A 24415-nucleotide genomic window follows, 5' to 3' on the forward strand; every position below is an offset into this window, starting at 1 on the left:
TCATTGCTGTGTAAACATGTTGCTGTACAAATATGTATACCCACCTGCAGTAGTATTGCGTTCAAAACCACAGCATTCATAAATAAATAAATAAATAAAGATGCCTACTATACTTCTACGCTCTCTATTCATTGACAGTTCTTATGTCTTGTAGATAACATTGTACATAATTTTTGCGCACTGCATACATTTGTGTTATTTTTTTTGTTCGGGGGCTATCGACACGACCACATCGCACGTTTAGCATGGCCGACCAGCAGCGGAGGCGGCAGTATCAGTCCAAGGTGCGGTCTCACTGGAAGGAAGTCTTCGTCTCCTTCATCTTCATTGCTTGCTTCGTCATGGTTATAATGCTCGTCAGCGGATGGAACAAAAGAATGGTAGGGTGACGAGGACTCGACGCTTTCAACCTCTCAAATACCTTTGTATAGAGTGTCTTCTATTTCTTCGACGAAGGGCATTACAAAGATAACTTAGGATATGACGTGGCAAATACTGAACGCATAAATTATCGTGAAAGTTCAGGTATTGGTGGTAACTAAGGATCACTAAATTCAGCCCTCGTCTGCGCGTTAGTCTTTGCAGGAACGCTGTGGGCGTTCCTGCGATCCAGTGAAGATAACAGAATCGTATATAAGGAACGCGTGAGAAATGTTATTTGTAGGCGAGTTTCGGTGCATCGAATTACCTGATATACCGAGCTATTTTGAGCGCATAACCTTGTTCGTTATTACCAGATTCGGTAATAGCGTACTTCTACCTTTGCTCCTAAACTAGTTAGCCGGCGCCGTGATACCCAGTTTATTTCTTTTTTTTCTTTTCTTTTTTTTTGCCGACAGATGGGAAAACCCAAGTCATTCAAGGGATCACGTATGCGTGGCCCCTTTGGACGCCACGAGCCAAGTCCGACTCAGAAACCAGAACAGGCGAGTATCGCACTGCTTTGTAAAGTAGAAAAAATATATACACATTTATTTCTTACTGTCATTTTGTAAGCCTGTTTCGTACAAATCGCTTTTTCGATGAATAATCATCGACTTGATCTGCCATTAAAGACTCGAAAGGCATTGGTTTTGTGACCATGCGCTCTTAACTAAGCCACGACATCGCTGCTCTTCCAAAATATGTGTAATTACGGCATTCGCGAAAAATATGAACTCTATGCCAGCAGCCACATTGGAAATCTATAGTGCACAATACAGTTAAGGAATTGGACTTGCCAACATCTCTTGTCTAATGGAAGTCTACGAAATAAGTCATCTCAGTTCATCGTGATATGTTATACATTTCTTGGTAGTTTGTGTCGGTTTTCTTTTGTATACTTGATACCGCCGTCTTTCATTTTTTCGAACTTGTTCTTTTTATATGCTCATGTATGACATCAGTGTACTTATTTCCTCTTTCATCTGCTCAGTAATTATTTCACGTACGCATCGTTAGCGTCGCTCAATTTCTTGATCTGCAATTCATCGTAGAGGTACCATCTGCATTTTTTACTCCTTCGTGTGTACAACTGTTTCTGTATCAATATACTTACCAATAAAATTGATTGATTGATTGATTGATTGATTGATTGATTGATTGATTGATTGATTGATTGATTGATTGATTGATTGATTGATTGATTGATTGATTGATTGATTGATTGATTGATTGATTGATTGATTGATTGATTGATTGATTGATTGATTTTTTTAAGAAAGCCTTTCTTGCTCGCAGAGCGTTCAACAGTGCCGACTGCCTGTTATATAGGTGATGTGTAGGTCTAGGCCAATTGCTATCGCATGATTTATAACATAATGATGACAACGGCATTTAATCTGCACAAATTTTTCACCTTCCACTGCTCTGACAAGGAATGGAATTTTTTTTTGTTAATTGATCGCAGGAGCTCCATATGTGTTGTGTGTGCGCACGCTTGTATGCGTGCGTGCGTGCACTGTTCACGTAGATTTCGTTCACACCGCTGATATAATGTTTTTTTTTTAATATTTCCTGTATTTTTTCCTATAAAAGTTGTTCCGCAAAGAATGCGACAATTCAAAATCGTCGCCCTGTTTTCGTCCCTTTTTTTGTTGTTCAGCTTCTACATTAACGCGGTCAATGTAATCATTTCTAACCAACCAGCCCTAACCTGCACCTCGTCAAAAGACAATTCGCTAACCTGACTGACCTTCACCGTTCTTCGTTTCGTGTCTTTTCACGCGCTCAAAAGAAGCTTAAACCGAAATAGTAGCCGAGCGATTACCCTCTCCCCCAACGCAGCCGCAGACAGTATGCCCCAATGCTCCGAGGGGCCGAGCGGCCCAGGAGGAGTCCACTGCAGTGAAACAGAGGGCGCGGGCAGCCGTTCGCCGGGTGACGTCACCGACAGAAGAAGTGACGACAGCAGAGTGGCCAACGACAGCGGATGGACAAGCGAAGCTGGAGGAAGACGACGACGGAGGCTTCGAAGCGCCTCGAGGGGTTTCCACGGAAAGTGGCCCAGCTGCCGAATGCAACACCTCCCTGTGCCGCCAACTGAGGGACTGGTTTGTCGAAACGGTGGTCAGCCAGGCGGACCCTTGCAAGAAGCGGAACACTTTCGTTTGTGACTCTTCGGTTACGTTTCCCAGCTTCCATTCGGACTCTGCTGAGGTAAGGTGGCGTTTCTTCCTCCAAGCTGGGGGAACTGCCACATTCTGTTGGGCTAGTTGTATGGTCCAATGCAAGCGCATGCAGCGCAAACGGATGTAGACAAAAGAAAGAACGAAACGAGTACAGTTGGTGTATATGCTACCAAATGCACAGTAACTCTAGAGACGAAAAGAGTGATGCGCTCCCTCTTCTCGCCTCTGGCTTCGCTTGTACGCATATGGTCTCCGAGGTCGCAACTGCGAACAATCTTGGAGGCCACGCGCGAACAGCAACAAAGAGGGGCATACAAAGGACAGAACAAAGGAGAAGTACGCCGGCACATCTCCTTCGCAGAAGATATATATAATTTTAACCTGTCCGTAAAGGTATTACATATTCCGGAGTATCAGAACGCAGAACCCCATTGACAAAGTCGTGCGCGGCGAAGCTGATGGCACCATTATTTCGAGATATTGGAGTGAACTAGAGTACACAGAACCATATATTACAGCGACCACGTTTCACCTACTTGCTGGTGCAAACTGAGCCGTTGGTATCGACGTCAACGGAGCTTAGTGGATCTTTTCTCTCTCTCTCTCACTCTCTGTCTCACTCTCTCTCTCTCTTTCTCACCGTCTTTCTATAGGCGAAAACAGTGGCGCGCAGCGCAAAAAAGAAAGCGTTCCTAAAGCTTTGTGGTGCCCGCAACGCCACAATATGGCGCTACCAGTACTGCTGCTGCCTTCGCGAAGTCTTCCGGCATTCCGTAAAACATTAATGTAGGACAAAAATTCTCCAACAGTAACTGGCATCAGCAGCTCTTTCAACGCAAGCCGTCAACCAGCATCCATTGAGAGCAACTCAGTCTTGATTGTTAGACCACACTGTCGTGCAGTGCTTCGCCCAATTTCTTGCCTTTTTATGTGGCTCTCCGCACTAGTAAAATAAGAAACTGGGCACTCCTCTTGCTGACTTCTTTAAGCAACGTTTCTTTTTTTTTTTCATCTCTCTATCTTGGCCGGAAAATGTACTCCCACGTCACATCACGTGGAAGCGCTCGGCGGTCACGGAAGGAACCAGACAAAACGACTCAGCCAACGAACAGGAGAACTACGGGCCCGTCGGGGCGGATGGCGACGAACTCATGAAGTCCTGCGCAGAATACTCGCGGAGTCCGAACGAGGGCGTGCTGGACGTTCTCTCTTTCCTGTCTCGCTTCAACCTCGACCTACGTCACATGGCGGACGACCCGTCGGAGGACCCCTTGCAGCGCATGGTGGAGCTCTCGCTCGAGTACGGTGTCGACGCACCGGTGGCCTTCTCCCGCAAGTACGACGTCATCGGGGACCCCTCGGCGCCATTTGTTGTCGATGTGAGTGGTGACACGAAAGCAAACGAAGCAGTCTCTTAGTCCGTCACTTGTCTCGACGTTTTAGTTGCTCTACGAGCTCTTTACCATCACGTATCAAGCAAATACTTGTAAAACCCAGGAATTACTTTTTATGAGACAAGTGCTGGACTTATTTGAATGAATTTTGTTCCATTTGTGTGACGAATGTCAGTTCTTGTGATTCTGGGGCGTAGGTTGCCTCACGACCAATGCATACGCTCAGTAAACTTGCAAGTCTCATATGCAGAAAAGCATTTAAGATCACTGATATTGTAGTGCATCTACGGAGCGTTGACGCCTTTGCTGATGTGGGGTGCAATCTTGTACGCGTTCCGAAATAGAACGGAGGCAGTCCGTTCTACCGAGCCGCACACGATTGGTCAATTTGAACCGTGACGAACGCCATGACATCAATTGTGACGTGAGCCGTGGCGTCTTGCTGCTCTCAATCATTCCGTGTCCTCTGCTAACGGATGAACGCAACGGAACAGGCTGCCTATTTCGTGACGTAAAGAATGGACCCGCCTACGTTCGATTTTGGAACGCGCACAAGATCGCACCCTTGGTTCCACTTTCACAAACGTTTGTGGGCAAGGGTGCGGGAGGTCCCAAGTATTCCAGAATGCGTTTCTCGACTCTGGTACAGCATAATCTGCAGATTCATTGCCACTAAGCAAGACCTAATTGTGACGCATTTTGTTGCAACTAGACAGATAGAGTGGTAGAGATACCGCATTTATTTTTTGCTCTGCAGATCACGCTAAACCCAGAAGTGAATGAATTCATCGCCGCTTCAAGAGCAATGGGAGAAGATGATATCGAAGAGTTCTACCGGTCTTTCCTCCACCAATACGCTCTCGTGAACAATAATACCATAACAGAGCAGCTCATGGATTCCGATGATGAAAGTGAGTTTCCACTACATGCAAAGCCAACACGCGTACTATTTCGAGAGGTGTGCTCCGCACTTCGGGTGTGCTGACTACTGAGAAAATGGCCTGTTCTAATTCTTAGGTGTTTCGCTTTATTCCTTAGTTTAAACTCGAGTGTTCTTGTTCAAGACGTGTGGTGAGGTCGTCCTGAAGCTCCAGCGCTAGGCAGCTAGACGTGACGTCACAAAGTTCTGTAGGGTCTATTTGGATATAGTTAATTACCTGCCGGTATGGAAGGACTCTTTCACTATATTCTAAAGGAACCACAGACTCAAGGCACAAAACTTTGAGAACACTTTCTGAGCTAAAACTACTGAAATACGATACAATGCTTTGAAATTTGTGACGTCACAATGACGCATTGGAGGTAAATGTTGCAATATATTGTCTAGCTGCAAGTTATCAGGTTAAACTTTAAAGCGTTTGCAGTCATTGATAAAGAATTGCGCATCTTGGAATGGATTCGATAATTGAGCGCAAGCACCCATTCGTGTCTTTTGCGGCGTTCAGTTTCAGAGTTTGTGAACGACACGGAGAAATCCACTGAGCCGGTCAAAATGAGCATCGCAAGCCTGTCCGACAGCACCGGCGTCACATCCGGTTAGTTCTTAACGCTTTCAGACCAGATTTTTGGGGGGACAGAGCATAGACGATGGCGAGTGCGCTCTGTGTTGTTTGCCATAACTATATAGCTACCTCTGGTTGACGTCGCCATGCACTGGACAACAACTTCGACAGTTCCAGAATAGGGCTGCCAAATGGGTTGAACTCTGCCCTCGTAGGCCTTTTAACTTCCTCACAGTGCGAATGACGCAAGCAAGTGGTGACACTTGAACGTGGGCCAAGCAGAAAGTAGTCCTGCGGGATTTAGTTATTATTTACGAGAATGATCTCTCGATCTGGCTCGCTCGCCACTGTGCTCGCAGACCGCTGGAAAGAGCTGCTGTCCCTGTTCGGAGGCTCGAAGCAGCACGCTTCCTACGAGCACGTCACCGCGGACGAACAAGCACTGGCCATGGTGGCGTACTTGTCGCAGCCTGGCGACAGGCTGAGCAAGCGGCTGGTGCTGGCCTGGCACGTCCTTCGCTACCTGGTCGGACCCAAGGCGGATGTCCTGGCGGCTCTCAACAGGACACGCGCGAACGAGGAACTCCCGGAGGACAATGTGGCCGTGGTTAGTGGCACCCAGTGGTTGAAGATATCTCCGTAATTCGGTATATTGTCAGCAATAAAAAAACTCTAAATATTCCTTTATTTAGAAGTGTAAAAAAATTACCTATTTAAAGTAATACCATAAGAAGCAGGAACAGTTCAGTACTGCCCTCTACGGGCTAGGAAGAGAACTCAGGTCATTGATAAAATAAAATGATGGCTGCACCTCGGTATGATATTCAAGATGAGTGGCGCAGCACGCAAGGAGCAGTGACGTTCATGTTTAGGCGGGTTTGGCGAAATATATATTGGAAGTGTAGGACGCCACCGCGGAGAGTATAACTTTGATAATCCAGCACAAGAACTGTTATGTCATGATGGCCAGTCATTGCTGAAGTTTCTTCAAACCGTATACGCTTGTTTACTGAACACACCTACATCTATACTTAACGGCTGTAAGGTATCACCTCAAGATGGTCAGGATGTTTTAGCACTCACGTTAGCCCTATATAGACGTCTGCTAGAGGTTTTACCGAGATTTCTAAAACGGACGGGCCTATTTTCTTAAAACAATTTCGGATATCTGGAGAAGTATAGTGGCTCTGAACCCAAGCTAACGCACCGCCACAGAAGGGGTATAAAAAGACTCTGAGAGCCGTCTCATAGACGTTTCATAACCTACTGCTGCTGCCATTGGATGAGACGCCCGACAGAACAGAGGGGATGCGCAATTGACTTTACGCTCGTGCTCCGCCATAGTTACAGTACTTCCGCTTTCTCATCTTTTCGTTGACCATTTCCTCAACGTTGTCTTACGTGAATGATATTAACAAGTCTTGCTTTGTGTCTCCTTTTCTTATATAGCCGACACCAGAGGATAAGTGCCAGCGCATGGTAGAAAAAGTGAGTGGTGTGCCGTACAGGGCCCTCGACATGCTTGAAGGTGAGCTTTATGCAAAATGCTCCAAATCTATAGGCTCCGTCCATATGTGTCTACAGACGCCTTCCATGCAGACTCAGGCACGGAGTCTATAGGCGCAGGAAACTAGATGATCGTCTTCCGAGTGAACAGAAGGCACTTTTGTGCTTTCTAAGATCGTCTGGTTTGTACGAGCACCTATAACTCTCTACAGACGTCCGTATACGTCTCTCTACCCGCTTCTCTCTTTTTCTCTCCCTTCTCCATTCCCTGAGCGCAGGGTAGCCAACCTCGATGTTGTTCATGAGGAATGTTCTTCAGATATATAGAGCAGCTTCTAAAAAGCTTTCTACGCCACAAGAAGCACTCGTACCAGAGTTTTTCTCATACTTGTCGGCGACAGCGTTGTTTCTTAGCGCAGGCAAAAAAAAAGTTCAAGATTTACTGACGATTAACCTGGGGCCGTATTGTGTAAAGATTATATCCATTACCTTTTCTTTTCCCCCGTCGTCATTGGCTAGCATGCACGCTACGCTTACGTTATCGGCTGCTCCACTACATGGAACTTCTTTACAAATGTGTTCCATTTCGTTGGTGGAACCTATTTTCGAACGAGATTAAGAGCGCATCGGCCACTTGCTGCAACGGGCGAAAGGAAATTAATAAAATGAAGCAGAAAGAATCGTTTACATAATACGGCACCCAGGAGCCAAATGAGGAAGGGGAAAGGGCGAGAGCACGTACATGCGCTGTATTTGCTTTTTTTTTTTTGTCCGTGTGTACCATGTGCCGCTGTTTTCACAACACATCAAGAACCGCTGGAAGCTCGTTCATCACAGCGACGCCTCGGGCTTATGGAAGGCGCGCACGTCTTGACGGTGCAGGCCAGAACGTCGTGTCCGCTGAGACCATCTCGGATGTGACGCGATTCATGGCCGAGTTCCAGGACGCAACGGCCTTCATCTTCAGGGACGGAGCAAAGTTCGGCGACGTCATGGCAACCACAAGAGCCTCGTCGCCGCAAGGTTCAACGGCCCCCGCAAAGCCACAAGTCGCTTTGTTCCCGAAGTCGGCGGCAGAGGGCTCTGATCCCGAACACCTCTTCGCAGCGCTCGGGGTTGCCAGGACGGTTCGGACTTTGTCACATCTATATATACATACATACAACATGTCTGTGTGTGTGTGCACGTGTGTGTGTGTGTGTGTGTGTGTGCGTGCGTGCGTGCGTGCGTGCGTGCGTGCGTGCGTGCGTGCGTGTGTGTGTGTGTGTGTGTGTGTGTGTGTGTGTGTGTGTGTGTGTGCGTGCGTGCGTGCGTGCGTGCGTGCGTGCGTGCGTGCGTGCGTGCGTGCGTGCGTGCGTGCGTGCGTGCGTGCGTGTGTGTGTGTGTGTGTGTGTGTGTGTGTGTGTGTGTGTGTGTGTGTGTGTGTGTGTGTGTGTGTGTGTGTGTGTGTGTGTGCGTGCGTGCGTGCGTGCGTGCGTGCGTGTGTGTGTGTGTGTGTGTGTGTGTGTGTTTGTGTGTGTGTGTGTGTGTTATTAGTCTCGGAAGGCTTAGAAGTAAGGATCAATGACGAATATCATCAAATTTGCAACAATTGCAACAAATTTAACAACCAACCCTAACAGAGAACGTGTAAGAGTGGGGTTGAAAATTATATGCAGATTATATGCAAAGATAATGTTCTATAGCCTGGCAAGGGAACAAAAATTCATGATCGCCAATGAGCCTCTAAAGTATGTGCAGGAGTAGGTTTATCTAGGTCAATTATTCGCAGGGGACCCTGATCGTGAGAGGGAAATTTACAGAATAAAAATTGGTTGGAGTGCATGCGGCAGGTATTATGAAATCCTGAGTGTAAACTTACCACTGTCGTTGAAAAGAATATGTACAATCATTGTGCAACATTGCATTCTACCGATGCTTACATATTGGGCAAAAACTTGGAGGTTAACGAAAAAGCTCGAGAACAATTTAAGGACTGCACGAAGTGCGATAAAACGAAAATAGTTAGGCGTAACGTTAAGAGACAGACAGCGGCATGGATTAGAGAGCAAACGGGGCTGGCCGATGTTCTGGTTGACATTGATAGAGAAGAAAATAGAGCTGGGCAGGCAATGTAATGCGTAGGGCAGGTAACCGGTGAACCACTAGAGTTGCGGAATGCGTGCCAAGGGCAGGGAAGCACAGTCAAGGATGCAGAGAATTAGGTGGGGTGATAAAATTAAGAAATTCGCAGGCGCAAGGTTTGAATCAGCTAGCACAAGACAGGGTACTCGGAGGTCGCTGGGAGAGGCCTTCACCCTGCAGTGAACACAAAATACCTTTTTTTTACGTGAATACCTGTCGTGGATCATTGCGTGTTCCATGGAAGAAACTCTGGCGTTCCGATAGTTCACCTATATTATGGGCGTGATGGGTACTACGTGGATTTAGCTCATCTCCTTGTGTGCCGCTCATGTCGATCTTGTGGAATTATACATTACGCTTCATGTTTGTTTAATTAATTTGTAAGAAAACATTTTTTTAAAGGCGTGAAAGCAATAAGCATTTACGCGCATGCATAATCAATGATGATTCTTGCATTTATTCCGCCATGTTTTATTGAAAACGATCGATTTGCGGAGGCCCGTTTGAAGCCAGAAAGACGACGAAGTTTAGGAAAATAACGTGTACAATCACGAGCTGTATGAGATAGAACATGGAATGCACTTCTGAGCAACGGTTACTCATGACGTATGGATTCGAAAGTGACGGTAGGACGCGCAAGAAATACCTGTCCCATTTAAAATTTACCGGTATTGAAAGAAGGCTTGGCTTCAAAACTCGCACAGTTTTTCTATGGATCCCGCGCTAACTTCCGGTGAAAGCTTACTTCCCGTTTCAAGATAAGGCGGGGTTGATTTTTTTTTTTTTTTTACTAGTTGGTCTACGCCCCCACAACTATGTGCACTTTAACTTCTGGCTCGACACACGTGAACATCGACCACCCCACCTGGCGTTCCGCAGAGCACTGCTGGGACGCCAGAGCAGCGAGGGGACGCCGTGACGGCCCGCAGCTTCCCACAGCTCTGGCTGCGACGTCTTCGAGCGTGGCACGCCCTGCCACCGCTGGCTCAGGCACTGCTCCCCGCCATGGCGTCGGTGGTCAACGTGGACTCGCCGGCGGCCTTTTTCCGGCCTCCTTACTACGACGCCGGGGCCCCGCCGGCGTACAACATCGCCGCACTCGGACAGGTATAGTTAACAGGAAGCTTCAGCTCGGGCCAAACTCCAACGCGGCTTATTCAGATACATGTAAAACGCAAAAACATTTTTTCTGAGATAGCCACTGGACCAAGTTTAATAAAACTTGTTGCATTTGAGAGATAAATTTAAATTCCAGTGACTGTAGGAAGCGTAATTTCGATTTAGAGCCTGAATTTTGTTAAAAAGATTTTCAAGAATTCGCAAGATTGGAAAAAAATGTTAGCGCGAAGTTTACAAATTAATAACTCTGCATCAAGAACAGATATCGCGGTTCTGTAAACCGATCCCATTAGATCATTGAAAGCGTAGAAATTCAATATGTCACTTTATATCTTACGTGGATTTGTTACATTGTTTACAAGGGTTCCGCGAAAGCTCTATTCATCTATTACAAAATTGTTTTTATATTCATATCTAACATATCAATTTTGTCCGCTTTAGATGTACTATCAGGTGCAATTCACAGAATTGTGGTTCCATTTTTCATTGCTGAGTAACAGAGTTGTAAACTTGATAGTTTCGTGTTCTGAAAGTTTTCGATTCTTCCCAATTTTCAATAAAAATTGATGACCTAAATAAAAAATTTGGAACCAACAGACACTAGATTTTACATTTTTCTTTTAAATTCAACAAACTTCGCCAAATTTCGTGCGGTGGTTGCCGAGAATACGAACTCTCCTTTTACATGTATTTATATAGGAGCACCCAAGCTAAAGCTTCCTCTTAACGTTCACGCACGCGGGTCCTATACGCGATCCAGGTCATCGCGCAAGCCATGGCGCACGAGCTCATCGAACGGCGGCGCGCCGATCCAGCTATCGACGAGCGGTTGCGGCGATTCTGGGATGAAGGTGACCACGCGAACGGCAGCAGCATGTATTGCCTCTACGCCGGGTACAATAAGGTAAGCCTAACGCACACGCACACATGAAGTATTCTAGTAAACGATTCCACGTGCGCCCAGTAGTGCCAAGTCACAGAGGTTCCCCCCAAAATTAGGAAACCATATGCCACTATACTACCTGCCGGAGGTGACGCGGTTTAAAGCCGCTGTGCACGATTATATTTAAAAAGTCAAGTAGAGAAAACCGTTAAAGTCCCACTGACGCATAACACTCGTCAGCTCTAGATTTTCGACTGGAAGCTATTTCCGTCCGCCATGTCCGTCCTAACGCGATTTGACGCCGTTGATGACAAAGTGCACGGTCAAGCTAAGAAGGTGTTGCAAAGAGATATCGCCGAAAATGATGCCCCGAGATCGGATCGGACACGAACTTCGCCGACCACTGCTAGCACAAAAACTGATCCTCGGTTGTAGCAGCACCAAGTAGGGCTTCTTCCCGTGGCTCTTTTCCTGTTTAATGCGCTGGCATTCTTAGGATGATTACGATGGTTCTCGCACTTTCTGGGGGCTATGTATATACGTATCTATTCTATGTATCTGTGTTGGCATCTAACGGTTTTCGCGTCACTTGGCTCACTGGGTGGACAGTGGTCGAGTGGTTAACGCATAGGACTGCTGCGCTGACGTAACAGGGTTCCCGAGTAGGTGCCAATGTGTTCATACATGGCGCTCTTCAACGAACCTCTTTCACGCCAACGAGAGTCACTGTAGGTGCGGGACTGGGTAGGCCCCGCTGTTCGAAGGAACTCTTTCACGCCAACTTGGAGCACTGGCTTTGTGCCACTCGGTCTGTGTTGGTCTTCATTGAACCTATTTGATGCCAACTTGGGTCACTGGGGATGTGCCACTCTACAATGATGCAAAAGATCTCTTAAATTTCTCTAATGCTCCGCTGAATCGAACCCAGGTCACAAGGGTTCCTGCAGGGAGGCTATTCTGCAAGTGTCCACCTAGTGGACATGTCCATTTCGTCTGCCGCTCAGGTGCTGATTAGCTGGGAGCGCCTGTCTCCTTCTGACGCGTGCCCCAGCCAAGCCAATCAGAACTTCAGCAGCAAACGACATGGACATGTCCACTAGGTGGACATTGGCAGAATAGCCCCCCTTCCCCCAAGACAGCAACAGAACGCATTGTCAGGCTGCGCCACAAATGCACTATGTATGTGCCGCTTTCAATGAACCACTCGCCAACTTGGATCATTCGCTACAGGCCACCGAGGGTGCGGCAAGCGAGGGAACAATTATCATCGTTCGTAGCCACCCGCTCGCCGCACTTATTGTCGCAGAAGCCACGCGCGGACATCTCAGCAGTGCTTCCAGATGGTGCAGCGCGTCCAGAAAGAAGCGCGAGATGAGCACGGTTGCCATATGACGCGTCACAGCGTTCACACGCACTTGTGCGCCGTGCATCTCGGCGGCCACGTGCAGTCTTCGCGGAAGCGATGCCTCGTGGCATCGAGTGTCCTTAGGGTAGCGCGAAAGAGGAGCCCCGCTGCAGTACACGCCTCATACATAATTCGTTTGGACGGTGACAACACGTTGTGTCGCCATATTGATTTAATGCGAACGCATTACCTATGTCATGGTGAAGTGAGTTCCGCCACTTCCCCCCCCCCCCCCGCTATTTCTCAATGTAGAAACAGCCACCCGCGAACCGAAGTCATTTAAGAACATGGCAGACGACACTGGCTGCAAGGGGGTGGAGCAACATGTGGCTACATTGAAAAGGTAGCCATCGATGGATTTTAATGGCGATTCAGCCAGCCTGAGATTTGCCAAAACTCTTGGTTCCGTGTGCCGTCAAACGGTGTTGCGATTTTGCAAACTGATCCTCTTCAACAACGCTTAGCGTCACAAGCGCAACAATTCGCATTCATTATGCACTGCGCTCAAATAATTCTGGCCTTCATGCGCTGAAAAGCAGGATTGCTCGAGGATTCAGAAAAATAAAGCATAATCAGTACCACCCCAAGAACATCAAATTCATCTACAACACGCATGGATGAAGGAAGGAAGACTAGGCGGGAGGCGTCGCATAACATACTTGAAGCGCAATCATTAAAAGTGTAAAATGAAAGGTTCATGTGAAATTGGCCCTGACCACGTGATAGACATGCAGTAACATCCAGTCGCCGAGCGCACGGAGACTACGGGCAAGAGTAGAGCAGATTACGACGCCTAATTGCAGCGAGACCGAGCTACCCTGAAACAAATACGTACCTTAGGTGGCCTATACTTCCCGACAGCCAACGTGCAGCTATGCCACGAACGGAGGTAGAAGCTACATCAGAAGTTGTCTTGCCGGGGCTAGCTGCCCAACGTCGTGCACCCTCCTAATGTTTTTCCTTCACTCATGATTTGCATCACTGGATGTCCAAAGCAAACTTAGGCTAAGCGAGAGGTCATAGTGGTGGACTCCAGATAAATCTCGAATGCAGTCACTCTTTTGACAACACGTGTCTAAATTTAAGACAAAAAGTATTTTGTGTTTCGAGGAATGCACCTTAAGCGGCCGAGAATGGAACACGCGACCTCGCGCGTCTTGTCAGTTGTGCCGTTTCGCTTTACATCATGAACTTTCCAATCACGGAAATGTAAGGTACGTCTCACGACAACCTCCTTGCAGGTATATAGCAACTGGTCAGGCCCAACACCCCGATTCTAAACAGAGTGTAAATAGCTGCTGACCAGCATTCTTATATAGACTTGGACTTTCATTTTCAGCTGTTAACCAAGACGGGGACGACGATCATAGCACTCACTGAAACGGTGTGGCAGTATGCACATACCGCAAGTTGGTTCATTTAACCTCTGGTATACTTCTTCTTTAAATACACTTATTCTTCTTCTGCTGTGCAGAGTGGCACTTGGCGACAAAGCAGGCTCAACGAAAGTGACATCAACAACAGGGTGCGCCTTCACGACGTCCTAGGCTCCAGGATAGCCTACCTGGTGTTCCAGAGAGCTCGGCACTCCAAGGCTACCGTGAGCGGCCAGACGAGGGCGCTGCCGGGCGTGCGGCTCTCCAGCAAGCAGCTTTTTTTCGTCATGCATTGCGCGCTGAGCTGTGCCATGGGCGGTGACCACGGTCCAGCCATCAGTCCGGCTGACCAGAGATGTATGGTCGTGTACAGGACGCGAAAACGCTTCATCGACACCCCCTGCGGTCAGGCCTCCAGCAAGAGTATTCCCAACGAATGCCGCTACTTATAAGCCGCTATTAAAGACCATGATGTACATGCTGCTGAAGCTATTTCTCGCTTGAAGGGGCCACGGAAGATTTACACACTTTGGGGTCACATTTTTGCAATGCTTTCAATGGTGGTTACTGGAATTCCAGGCCGCTACGTTGGCGAGGCATGACGGATTTTAATAATGGGTAAGAATAAACTACAAGAGGAACCAAGGCTCTAGATTTTATTGCTATAGCAATGGTGCGGACACTCCAGGCGCATTTCCGCCGTCGCCGTCATGTTCCGTATCAAGTCCAAAGGCGATATCATCGTCGCGCGCCGTATGCGAGAAAGTGTGCGAGAGTGAGCCGACGATGGCGGCTCAATGTCGTGTGCGCAAGGGAGGAATTTGGGCAGCACGCAAGGCACTGGGGGGAGGGGTAGGAGGGGTCTGGCGGTCTACTCCAGCGGCTGCTGGAGCGCATGGTGTGGCCGCATGGGCCCTATCTTGAAAGATCTGCAATGGGGGCAGAGTGCGCCGAGTGCCGATAGCTTCATGTGCGCCGTTTTCGCTGTTAGTTTGCGTTGAAGCGAGAAGCAGCACGGTCAATTCGCTCGCTGCTGCTGCCGCACTTCCTCACGTCTTAACAGCGAGTTTCCGCAGTCATCGAGTGAGATGTGTTCATGCTTGCTTGCGCACATCACGCTTGATAATGTAGTTAGTAAGAGAAAGTTTACAGGTTAATAGGGCCCATAAAGCTACTATCCTCACTTCGCATAAGCTGTCTACTAATTTGCTACGCAATCGATGCTTCACCTAAACTGTGTAGAATTTTTTTTTTGTTAGTCGCAACCACACGAAGCCAACCGACAATGAGGCCAGGGAATGCATAAGCATGTTTGCAAACACTCGCATAAGTGAGTGTTTGCGCGACTACAGTCATGGTGATGGATATGGAAACTTCATTTCAACCGCAGACATACTTATTTTCTCATATTTTTACCACGTCTGACACAGAAAGTTCTGGAAACTTCCTGGGTTCCGTCTTGGATTCTTTTAGAATCCGATGTGGTTCTCCGTTGATAAACAAAAGTTCACCAGAGCACAATGGACCATGAAGTCCACAATGTCGCCTTAAGCTGTCGAAAAAGCTTCCAGGTTTCTTGAATTTTGCGCTGTGACCACCAGCTCAATCACGTTGGTGTGATGTCATCGACTTCCAAGTTATCACCACAGAGGTGGGTAATTTGGACGCAAGTTCTTGTAACTTGATAAGCCGGCTTCGATAGCCGAGTACACGCTGTCGAATTCCATGACGACATTGATGCGGCCAGATGCGCTATACTCGCGAACAACTTTCTGTGGCTATAAAGGGAAAACTACGAAGGCAAAGCACGCACATGTGAGAGCATTTCTGAAAGGAGTCCGACGTTTGAATCCACGTTAGGTAAGGCTGGGGAAGAGAAAACAAGCACCTTATTAGCAACAGTTAAATAAGACAGAACACACCATTGAGTGTAAAAGTTTACTTATTTTGCAGCTTTTCCCTTATGCGTCTCTGCAAGTGTGAAACCGGCGCATGCGGAAGCTGCGTCGATTTAGCGTCTGTTCAGAGCAACGAAAGCTTTGTCAGTACTGCCGGACTACTTGGTGCGATAACACATGTGCAACAGCCACACGCCAGTAGCTTTCCCTTCACAGCCACAGAAAGTATTCCGTGAGTATAGTTGGTGTTATATGTTTTGGAACAGCGCTAAAGAAACCGGACATCACCGCGACCACGACTTCTAATTCCGCCATGTTGGTGCATTGAGCCAATCAAATGGGGTAGCTTGCTTGCGAGCCAACCAGAGATCACAAGATGGCGAATTTGACAATATGGCAGTAGCATCAACGTCTGGACAGGTTGGAGGAAGGACTAAAACAGGGAGGAAGCATGAACGTCGGGCAGCTTGCCACCGCAAGCCGACCTCCTCCGACGCCACCTCTCCTTCCTAAATCCGGGGCATATTTGCGCGTTGACTCTTGGGAAATAGGCTCTCCACGGTCGCTGGTCCTTTAAGGATAACAAGGTCACTAGCGACCCTGCAGGCCACCTGCTCTACTCTCTCCCATACTTTGTGCACTCTGAAATGAGAAATTACCACTTGCGTGGTCCGGGCCTATTTACCATGAGCCTTTCCTATATATTTTTAATGACTAAACTTCACGATCGTTCTGTGATGCTCTCACCTAGTATTTTTTTCTTTTGCTGCTATGGAACCGCTACAGTGCGACTCGAGCAGTGCACCGTCCCTCATCTCCTGTTCAAAGCTCAAATAAAATATGTACAAACTCAATGTCAGGGCAGCATCGCTATCTGCCTTTCATTATACAGACTTTTATGACTTACCAGTCAAGGTATCAGTCGCTGCCTTACTATTCCAGAAGCACAATTTACTAATACAGGTTTCACTGAACATTTTTTTTTAATGCCAGCCTTCTATGGAAATGATAGGCAACTTAGCCAAACCTATCTCTGCATGTCACGTACAGCAGGAGGTCTAAGATGTTCAAACATCATTCTTCCTGAGGATATTTAATAGTACTTCCAAGTAGATCAAGGCCTCATCCCAACTGTTTTATAGAGAAGTAGCCAAACATTTATTCACATCTCACAAAAGCAACAGGTTGGTTGGTAAAAAGTCAATGCTATGCTCTTAAAGATGTCTGCACTATAAGTCAACCCCACAGGAGTCATACGGTTTTCAGAAACCAAAATTTGACGTATAACACAGAGGTTCCATTCAAGATATTCTTACCCTCTGTCACGACATGTTTACACAAGTGGAAACGAAACCATCGCTTCCAACAGGAGACACAAGTTGTACAGTAGTAGGAACATGTAAGCTATGGTTTGCCATGAGCTGAGCGTAAACTACACCTGGCACTGTGGTGCCTCACAGGCAGGACAAAACGAAGTGCTCCGGATATATAAAACATCACATGAACCAGTAAGTGCACCACACCGGATGTGGTATCCTTGAAAATGGTTGACAAACGTTGCTGAAGGTGTTGGCAAGACCAGTGTGAAGCGAGTTAAATCTGCGAGTGACATGCTTCACACACTCGCAGCAGGAGTGGCCAGATTTAGAAAATGCCCACACTTTGGCTACTAGCTTAACTTATTACAAAGTACAGCAAGCACAGACAAAACTGAGCAGCTGGGGTGGGGCGTCCTTGGCAATGTATCTATTGCTAAAGAGCAAGGAATACATGGCAATTTTTGGAAAATATATGCCTGAACCTCAGCAACAAAATGAATTTCTTATAGCAAAAAAAAAGAAAGAATAATAAGAATAATAACGAAAAAATAAACACAAACGCTACTTTGTAATTCACATGCTCTCTTTAGCATTGCAATATAGCCAATAAACACATAACTATTACAGGAATTTGAAACAGTGCTAAAACATTAAAACTTGCATTGTATGTATAGAGCAATGCATAAACAAAAATATTACAAATGTATACTACATTTCAAGTATACAGTGTCCTGCGATATGTGAATGATCCCGGCAAAAGACTGCATCTTCTAAAAGACAATGAAAAGCCATATATATATATAAAATTCATCAAGTAAAACAGGAGTGTAAACTTTAATATCTATCATATTGAAATAAAATAAATGCATAATACCACATTCCTTGAGTATAACATAGCGCTTACACGACCTGAAAGGTTGCACTCCAGATTTCACTTGGACATAAACGTTGTCAGGGTCTGTGAGAAAATTTCTGCAGCACGCAAAGATTCAGGATTGTCCTCTGCAGCCCTCATATTTGAATGAGTATGTTTTCCCATAATCTCCATTACCTGCAAATAAGTCCTGCGTGCTGTGCCAGCTAGATGCTGTTTTTAAAAGAATCTACCAGCAAAACAGCCAACAAAACAAGGAAGAGCACACAGGCAATATAACAATTATATTCTCACGAAACTGAAACAGACGCAAAAAGGTGTCACATAGCATCAGGTGTCTTTGGGAAGACTGTATTTGTGCTGGTTCCACATATTAAATTACGTATGACTGAATGCTCCGGGCGCATAAAATATACACAAAGCAATAACAACTACACTTCTATAGGTTCACAGGTACACCGTATATGTTAAAACCTTAAACTTGAAACACAGTAGAAAGGGTGCTGCAACAGCATGTAAAAGAGCCACACTCAGATAGCTATGTGTAGGAGAGAGAAAAAACTGTCCATGTTTTAAGAAGCCGTGCAGAATATGCACACAAAGAGCCAGAATACGACGACGTCGTCTTATTCTTTGTCAGCGTCTTTTGTGCTGCTTTTTGAAAACATGGATACATACCAGCTAGTCTACACTTGAGCCTGAAAAAGAAAGAAATTGGGCAAGGCACACTCTTCTAGGCACTGCATATCAACTGACAGTAAAATTTGGTCTGCAGCTATTACGTAAAGCGATGGAATGAGATAATTTGTCCTGTAATATTCTATCTATTAGGAGCTCATTTTTGTTTAATAAGGCCACACTCACATGAGTGAACCTCAAGAGTCACTGGGCCCAATTTTAGAGATCCTACAGATGCATTGTTTTAACTTCGCTAAGCGTGAAGACACTGTACACTTTAAGGGACATGATGTCAAACTATAGGTCATTGTAATCAATGTGATGAGACAAGCTTAAACAGTGCATTACTTTCAAACTCAATTTTCTGTTCCACTATTTTTTGCCTCTAAAGAAAGCTTAAGAATTTAATTCCCTCAGCAAACTCCGCATATTTAAAATTAGGGGTGCAAAAATATTCCAAATTTCAAATATGAATTTAATAGTTTTTGCTATTCGATTTGTATTAGATTCGAGGTTTCACTACCTGGAGTTATAGAACATTTCACTCATGTCCAAATATAAGGAATACCAACTGTTATTGAAGACTACAGGGATGAACATAAACATAGATGCAAGTGTGGAACATTCCAAATTATCCTATCGCAAGGCAACTACTGTTGCAGCACAAAGGCACCGGTTGCAGAGGAAACACATGATGCAGCTGACTTCTCCTGAATTATTTCTAGTCAATTGATAAGGACGTCTTGTCTTTAAGCACCTTAGAAAACTGTTCCTCAATTTAGGCACAGAAACTCATAATTTTCACAATGTCGCCATTCTTGTATTGCTTTAAAACAATGCAAAGCGCTATCGTATTTCACTTCGCCCTTGAAACAATCGCAACCCTCTAGACGTGCTTGGTGACTGGCTGTTCCTGTGTTTCATCCAGGTGTGACTGCCATTCAGTTGTTTCTCAATTTTTCCTTACTTGACTACATGGCCAGTTTTGAGCAACTTTACAGTTGTAAAATGATGTAAAAAGGCCTTTTTTTTCACCCCAATCGACTTCACACAACCTTTATGTTTCACTTTATTTATAAATGAAAATAACCTGCATTCAATATTCAAAGGTCGTTTAATTTGGTTACAAGTTTCGCTATTTGAACACCCTATTTAAAACAGCTTTACCTGCAAGTAGACAGCCAACACCGTAACACCTACATGCCAAAAACATGCAACAATCACAAATGCAACAATCAAGTCTCCTAATCAAGCGCTTGTGTGTACGTGTCTCCCTTTTGTGGTCGTCTATTTGCACTGTTACCCATATGTTTCAATATGAACCAACTCGTCCAAAAAGAAGTATTCATAATTAGTCATCACACATATACTTGTGTGTGATGTCTTAACAATGTATCTGTACAAACTAACCTCTACAGGAGAGCTCATATTCGGCCAACCATCAGCTGCCTGCCACTATTATGCACATAACCCTTGGCAGCCACGATACAAGGGCTTTTCGAATGTCAATAATATGAGACATGCCATCCTGCACACTAGAGGTCATTTCAAGGCCACCGACTGCAAGTGAAAGGCACACATTAATCAGGAAGTGAGCTGACAAACTTGATACAAGTTTGGAACGAACATCCTTCAACAGAAATGATACCAGCATTGTGGACAAACAACCACATGCAAATTCCCGGAAATTCTAATGCAAACAAAGCACATACAATGGCTGTCCAACAAACTGGCTTACTTTGATCACAGGTTCAGACTAGTGAGCTTGGCCTGTCTGCCAAAGTGGAGTAGCACAAGAAAAACAATGACAATCTATCCACACCAGCTATGGATTGCAGTCACCTGGAACTGAGTTCCACAGTACCCAAGAACCTCTAGGATGAAATAATGACATTTCTAATGAGCACCAAAACCAATGGTTGAACCTGCCCCTCCTCCAATTCCTCTCATATCCTGCTACATTACCAGTTGCAGCAAGAAATGCCCCCCCCCACCCAAAAAAAAATATCAATGTTGCAAGCTCGGTTCTACATTAATCAGTAAGTTTCTGATTAAGTTATGTCCAAGAACACCAACAATGTAAATGCACAAAATACATGCACAACCCCCCATTTCAATGTCTTTTATCCACTGCTGCAACGTAACCAGCTGCAGCAGGGGACACTGGCATAGAAGTTTGCAGTTTGGGTTCCCCATTATCTGTTATGGTGATATTATGGTGTTCCATAAACACCAACAACATACATGCATGGACAGCCCCACCCCTCCCTAGACACCTTTATCCCCTGCTGCAATGTTACCAGTTGCCATGGGTCCAGCACTTAATGATGCAGCAATGAACATGCTGCTTCCTTTTACAAGCAGCCAGTCCATTCACAGTGCGAAGAAAAAAATAAATGAATAAAAAAACACTGAAACCCCTTGGAAACAGCAACCAACTTGACTTTCGTCAACAGCATCACAGAGTTCCACATAGACTTTCTACTCAAACAAAAGTAGATTCATCCCTCACATTTGCATACATTAGCATACACATTTAGACTCTTCCCTGGAGTGGAAATGTTTAACTGATTGCGAATGCTTAATATAGTTTGTATTTTACAATATGGAATGTACTTATACATACTCCTTACTTCAGCTGTGGTAGGCAAGACTACAAGCTACAGGTAGGCAAGACTACAGCAGTCTTAACACTTTTTTTCCCTAGGGAAGTGGGGTTTCTTGAGACCAAGAAGGTTTCCCTGACACATAGGCCTCCATTACTCTTGCAGTGCATACGCATCAGCGTATGCTCTGATCACAAATGCGGCCCTCTGGGAATAACATTTTGGGACAAACAGCACAACAGTCCTGACAGAGCTTCAAAAGGCACACAACCTCTAAATGAGGCTGCTCACAATACACAAGAAAAGGCTGCGAAACGAGCGTTTGCACGTCGCACTCAAACAGCCTGTAGCAAGTAAAGTCGCACCTCGTTATAATGAATTCGCATCCGACAGAAAAATGGCTTCGTTATATCCAATATTCCTTACAAACATACATCTGTTACACCGTAACAGCAATGATTCTTTTCATTTGCTTCACTATATCCAATAATTCGTTATATCCGTGGTGGTTATATCGAGGTTCGATAGGAGACCCCGAGGAGCTGTTGTTGATGAATCACAATTGCCTGCGATGACCAAAAAGTTACTGTCAGCAAAAGCTATGGCGTCAATAATAACAAATAAAATGTGATATATTTCACGAGTGTATTTTACGAAAAGAAAAGAGGTTGGCCGAGGGTCCCGATTTTCATTAATCATAGCATGAGAAGCCAACAAAAAAAAAAGACACCAAGGAAAACATAGCATCGTTCCCCACCTGCGGAAAGTCGTTTTTTCATCCACTTTCATTGCCAATAATTTATCATTTGCTTAATTCAGTTAATAAGTACAAGTAATTTCCCCTATGCTTTCCTTGGTGTATTTGTTTGTTGGCTTTTCATGATAAGAGTGTATTTTAGATATTCCAAGGCACTTCAAGCGGCGACTGCAGTGCTGGCTGGTTTAAAAGAAGTGCGTCTAAAAGAAGAAAGCACTTGCCATGGGGCACAACAACTGTTTCACCGTGCTAGCAGGAGTTGTCAATTTCATACAGTGGGCATTCATTTTGTTATTTAAATGAAGCACTGATTACATTGAAATCAGTACACAATGTAGTATTTACGCGACGGATTGCAACGCTGGCCAGTCTAGTTAGTAACTAGCGCACAAGTCTCTTCGTCGTAATTATGTCGGAATGACTGTTCTGACCTTCAATGGATGTAAGTACAATGTGAAATCATACAGCACCAAAAACACAATTTCATTTCTGTTTTGTTGCCGCCTTGGCAAGTTGATGTAGTGGCTCAATGGATACGGCATTCTGCTGTTTAGCAGAGTTCAATAGTTTGATTTTCAGCCGCAGCAGCTGCATTCCCACAGGGCAAAATACCAAAACGCTCGTGTACCAAGTCTTGAATGCATGTTAAAGAACAAAAGGGGGTTAAAATTAATCTTTATAACCTCTACTATGGTGTCTCTAATAGACTCTGTATTAATTTTGGACATTAAATTTTATCTATAAGTTAATCTCATCTGACAGTATGCATCCGTGCCGAACCATTAAAGGAACAGGTACTAGCTGTTCGAATGTGCTCCAAAATGAACCAGTAAATTTGATTCCAAAACATACACTTCAAGTAATTGTACAAATGCATTTAATTAAATTTTTTTTAATATCCTTCTTAATTTATAGTGTCTGGTTGAAATGTGCAAAGCTCAGGTAGATTTTTGAAAGGGATGAGTTATAACACTGATTGTTTCTTTTCTTTCCAAATATCACTTTTTGTTTCAGTGTACGTATCGTACTGGTGCAGTGGCTGCTAGACTAGTACACCCCTCATCATCAGGAACCAGTTGAGCAGAGGGTGACGGTCACCATGCTCATCTGTGACATAAGCTTTCCTGCATTTCCCCCAGATAACCTCCATGCAAACTGCATGGACCGCATGCTCCAGGACCCTAGAACAGGCCTGGATCCTGTCTCCTCTCCTTCCTCTGACAGCTGCTCCGAAACCTCTGGAGTCGTTGGTTGGCATCGGCGCTATGGTTCTGTCGTAGGTCTGAGGCGACTCCGCCCCAGGGCCTCGTACAAGTGCAACTGTCGTGGATTGTTGGTTCACTGCACAGTACAGCAAGAAAATAAAGTGTCACAATGACGTTGGACTTCAAATATATTCCTACATCTGCAAATAAATGTTACGTGAAAGCACAGTAGCGAAGATATTTACAGGGTGTATTTACAAGGGTAGCAGGCACTGGTCAACATGGAAGCTAGCCAACATCAAGCCAGACACATCATCGTAATCAGATCAGCAGTGGCCGCTTATCGGCATATCCCACTAAATCCACGTGTCAACACCATTGTCTTCTAGTAGCACGTGGCAATATGTTCTCCTCCACGAGGCCCGTGGAAGCTAGGCAGGTGTAGGTGTGAGGATAAGTGCCAAGAGCAAGGTGTGCATGTGTGTGTATTTGAAAGCACAAAGAAATACTGTTGTAAGTCTGTTTGATTTGCCAGCACTTTCTGAACTAAGAATAAGCTGCAGTTTGGTGATCACTTTGCATGAGTTCATTTCGCACTTCCGAGAACAACAGTACATGCTTCCTGCAGGAGCATTCTGGGCTCGTTCTATGCTAGCACAAAAATCGTGTGATCCACTTCGTGTAAATAACAGTGTGGATCCAGCAAGTGTATTGAGCTTGTGTTGGCTTTAAATGCATGGCACCCGCATGAATCCTTCTCTGCTCTTGGCATGCAGACCAAGCCTGTTTAAGGATCCCTTAATTATGAGACAAGACGCACAGTTCTACAGAGTGAAGGGGGAGGTTCAGCAGATGGTCATCTTGCCGATGGTCTGGCGACTACGTCAAATCAGCACAGTAACTTGGGTGCAAGTAGCATTTTGTGTCCCCGCTACAGCCAATTGTGCAATATATTGTCAGTGCTCTGGGGAGGCACTGGTTAATAGATGTGTCAGGTGTACAGTGTGCACCAATTAGCGCACACTGGTGCCTGGTTTGTGCACCAGTGTGCACGAACCAGGCAACCAGTTTCCCTCAGTGCTGCACTGAATGCTAAAAACACATGAAAAAGAAGAAGGCTTGTGATAGGAAGTGGTGGCAAGAAAGAAGGTGGCAGGAAG

General features: G+C 45.5%; 2 protein-coding genes across 4 annotated transcripts in view; one reads left to right on the forward strand and one right to left on the reverse strand.

Moving 5' to 3' along the window:
• Window positions 1-389: 389 nt before the first annotated feature.
• Window positions 390-14399, forward strand: LOC126525781 (uncharacterized). 2 transcript variants are annotated; one of them, XR_008611227.2, is made up of 10 exons: window positions 390-2637; window positions 3671-3988; window positions 4761-4914; window positions 5449-5538; window positions 5865-6112; window positions 6955-7033; window positions 7894-8138; window positions 9930-10242; window positions 11015-11158; window positions 14017-14105. XR_008611227.2 is itself a non-coding variant. In XM_050173685.3 (10 exons), exons 2-10 carry the CDS (start codon window positions 3761-3763, stop codon window positions 14368-14370), a joined length of 1770 nt encoding a protein of 589 aa, XP_050029642.1. In that variant the 5' UTR covers window positions 1606-2637; window positions 3671-3760; the 3' UTR covers window positions 14371-14399. The 2 variants fall into 2 exon arrangements, 1 of the variants encoding a protein (XP_050029642.1); XM_050173685.3 differs by having other exon boundaries at window positions 1606-2637; window positions 10015-10242; window positions 14017-14399.
• Window positions 14400-16930: 2531 nt separating this feature from the next.
• LOC126525784 (transmembrane protein 130) overlaps window positions 16931-24415 on the reverse strand; it is a 48387-nt gene continuing 40902 nt past the window's right edge. For both annotated transcript variants that reach the window (XM_050173695.2, XM_050173694.2), the window contains exon 9: window positions 16931-23391. In XM_050173695.2, coding sequence (XP_050029652.1) covers window positions 23389-23391 — 3 coding nt within the window. In that variant the 3' untranslated portion in view covers window positions 16931-23388. The remainder of the gene's footprint in view (window positions 23392-24415) is intronic.

This window comes from Dermacentor andersoni, chromosome 8 (assembly GCF_023375885.2).
Source record: "Dermacentor andersoni chromosome 8, qqDerAnde1_hic_scaffold, whole genome shotgun sequence".
NCBI lineage: Eukaryota > Metazoa > Arthropoda > Arachnida > Ixodida > Ixodidae > Dermacentor > Dermacentor andersoni.

Bases quoted from the DNA above. Each gene is read 5' to 3' on its own strand.
- LOC126525781 (XM_050173685.3), top strand. From the start codon at position 3,761: ATGAAGTCCTGCGCAGAATACTCGCGGAGTCCGAACGAGGGCGTGCTG. The intron at 3,989-4,760 runs GTGAGTGGTGAC...TTTGCTCTGCAG, and splicing joins CGGCGCCATTTGTTGTCGAT to ATCACGCTAAACCCAGAAGT. The intron at 8,139-10,014 runs GTTCGGACTTTG...GGCGTTCCGCAG, and splicing joins CGCTCGGGGTTGCCAGGACG to AGCACTGCTGGGACGCCAGA.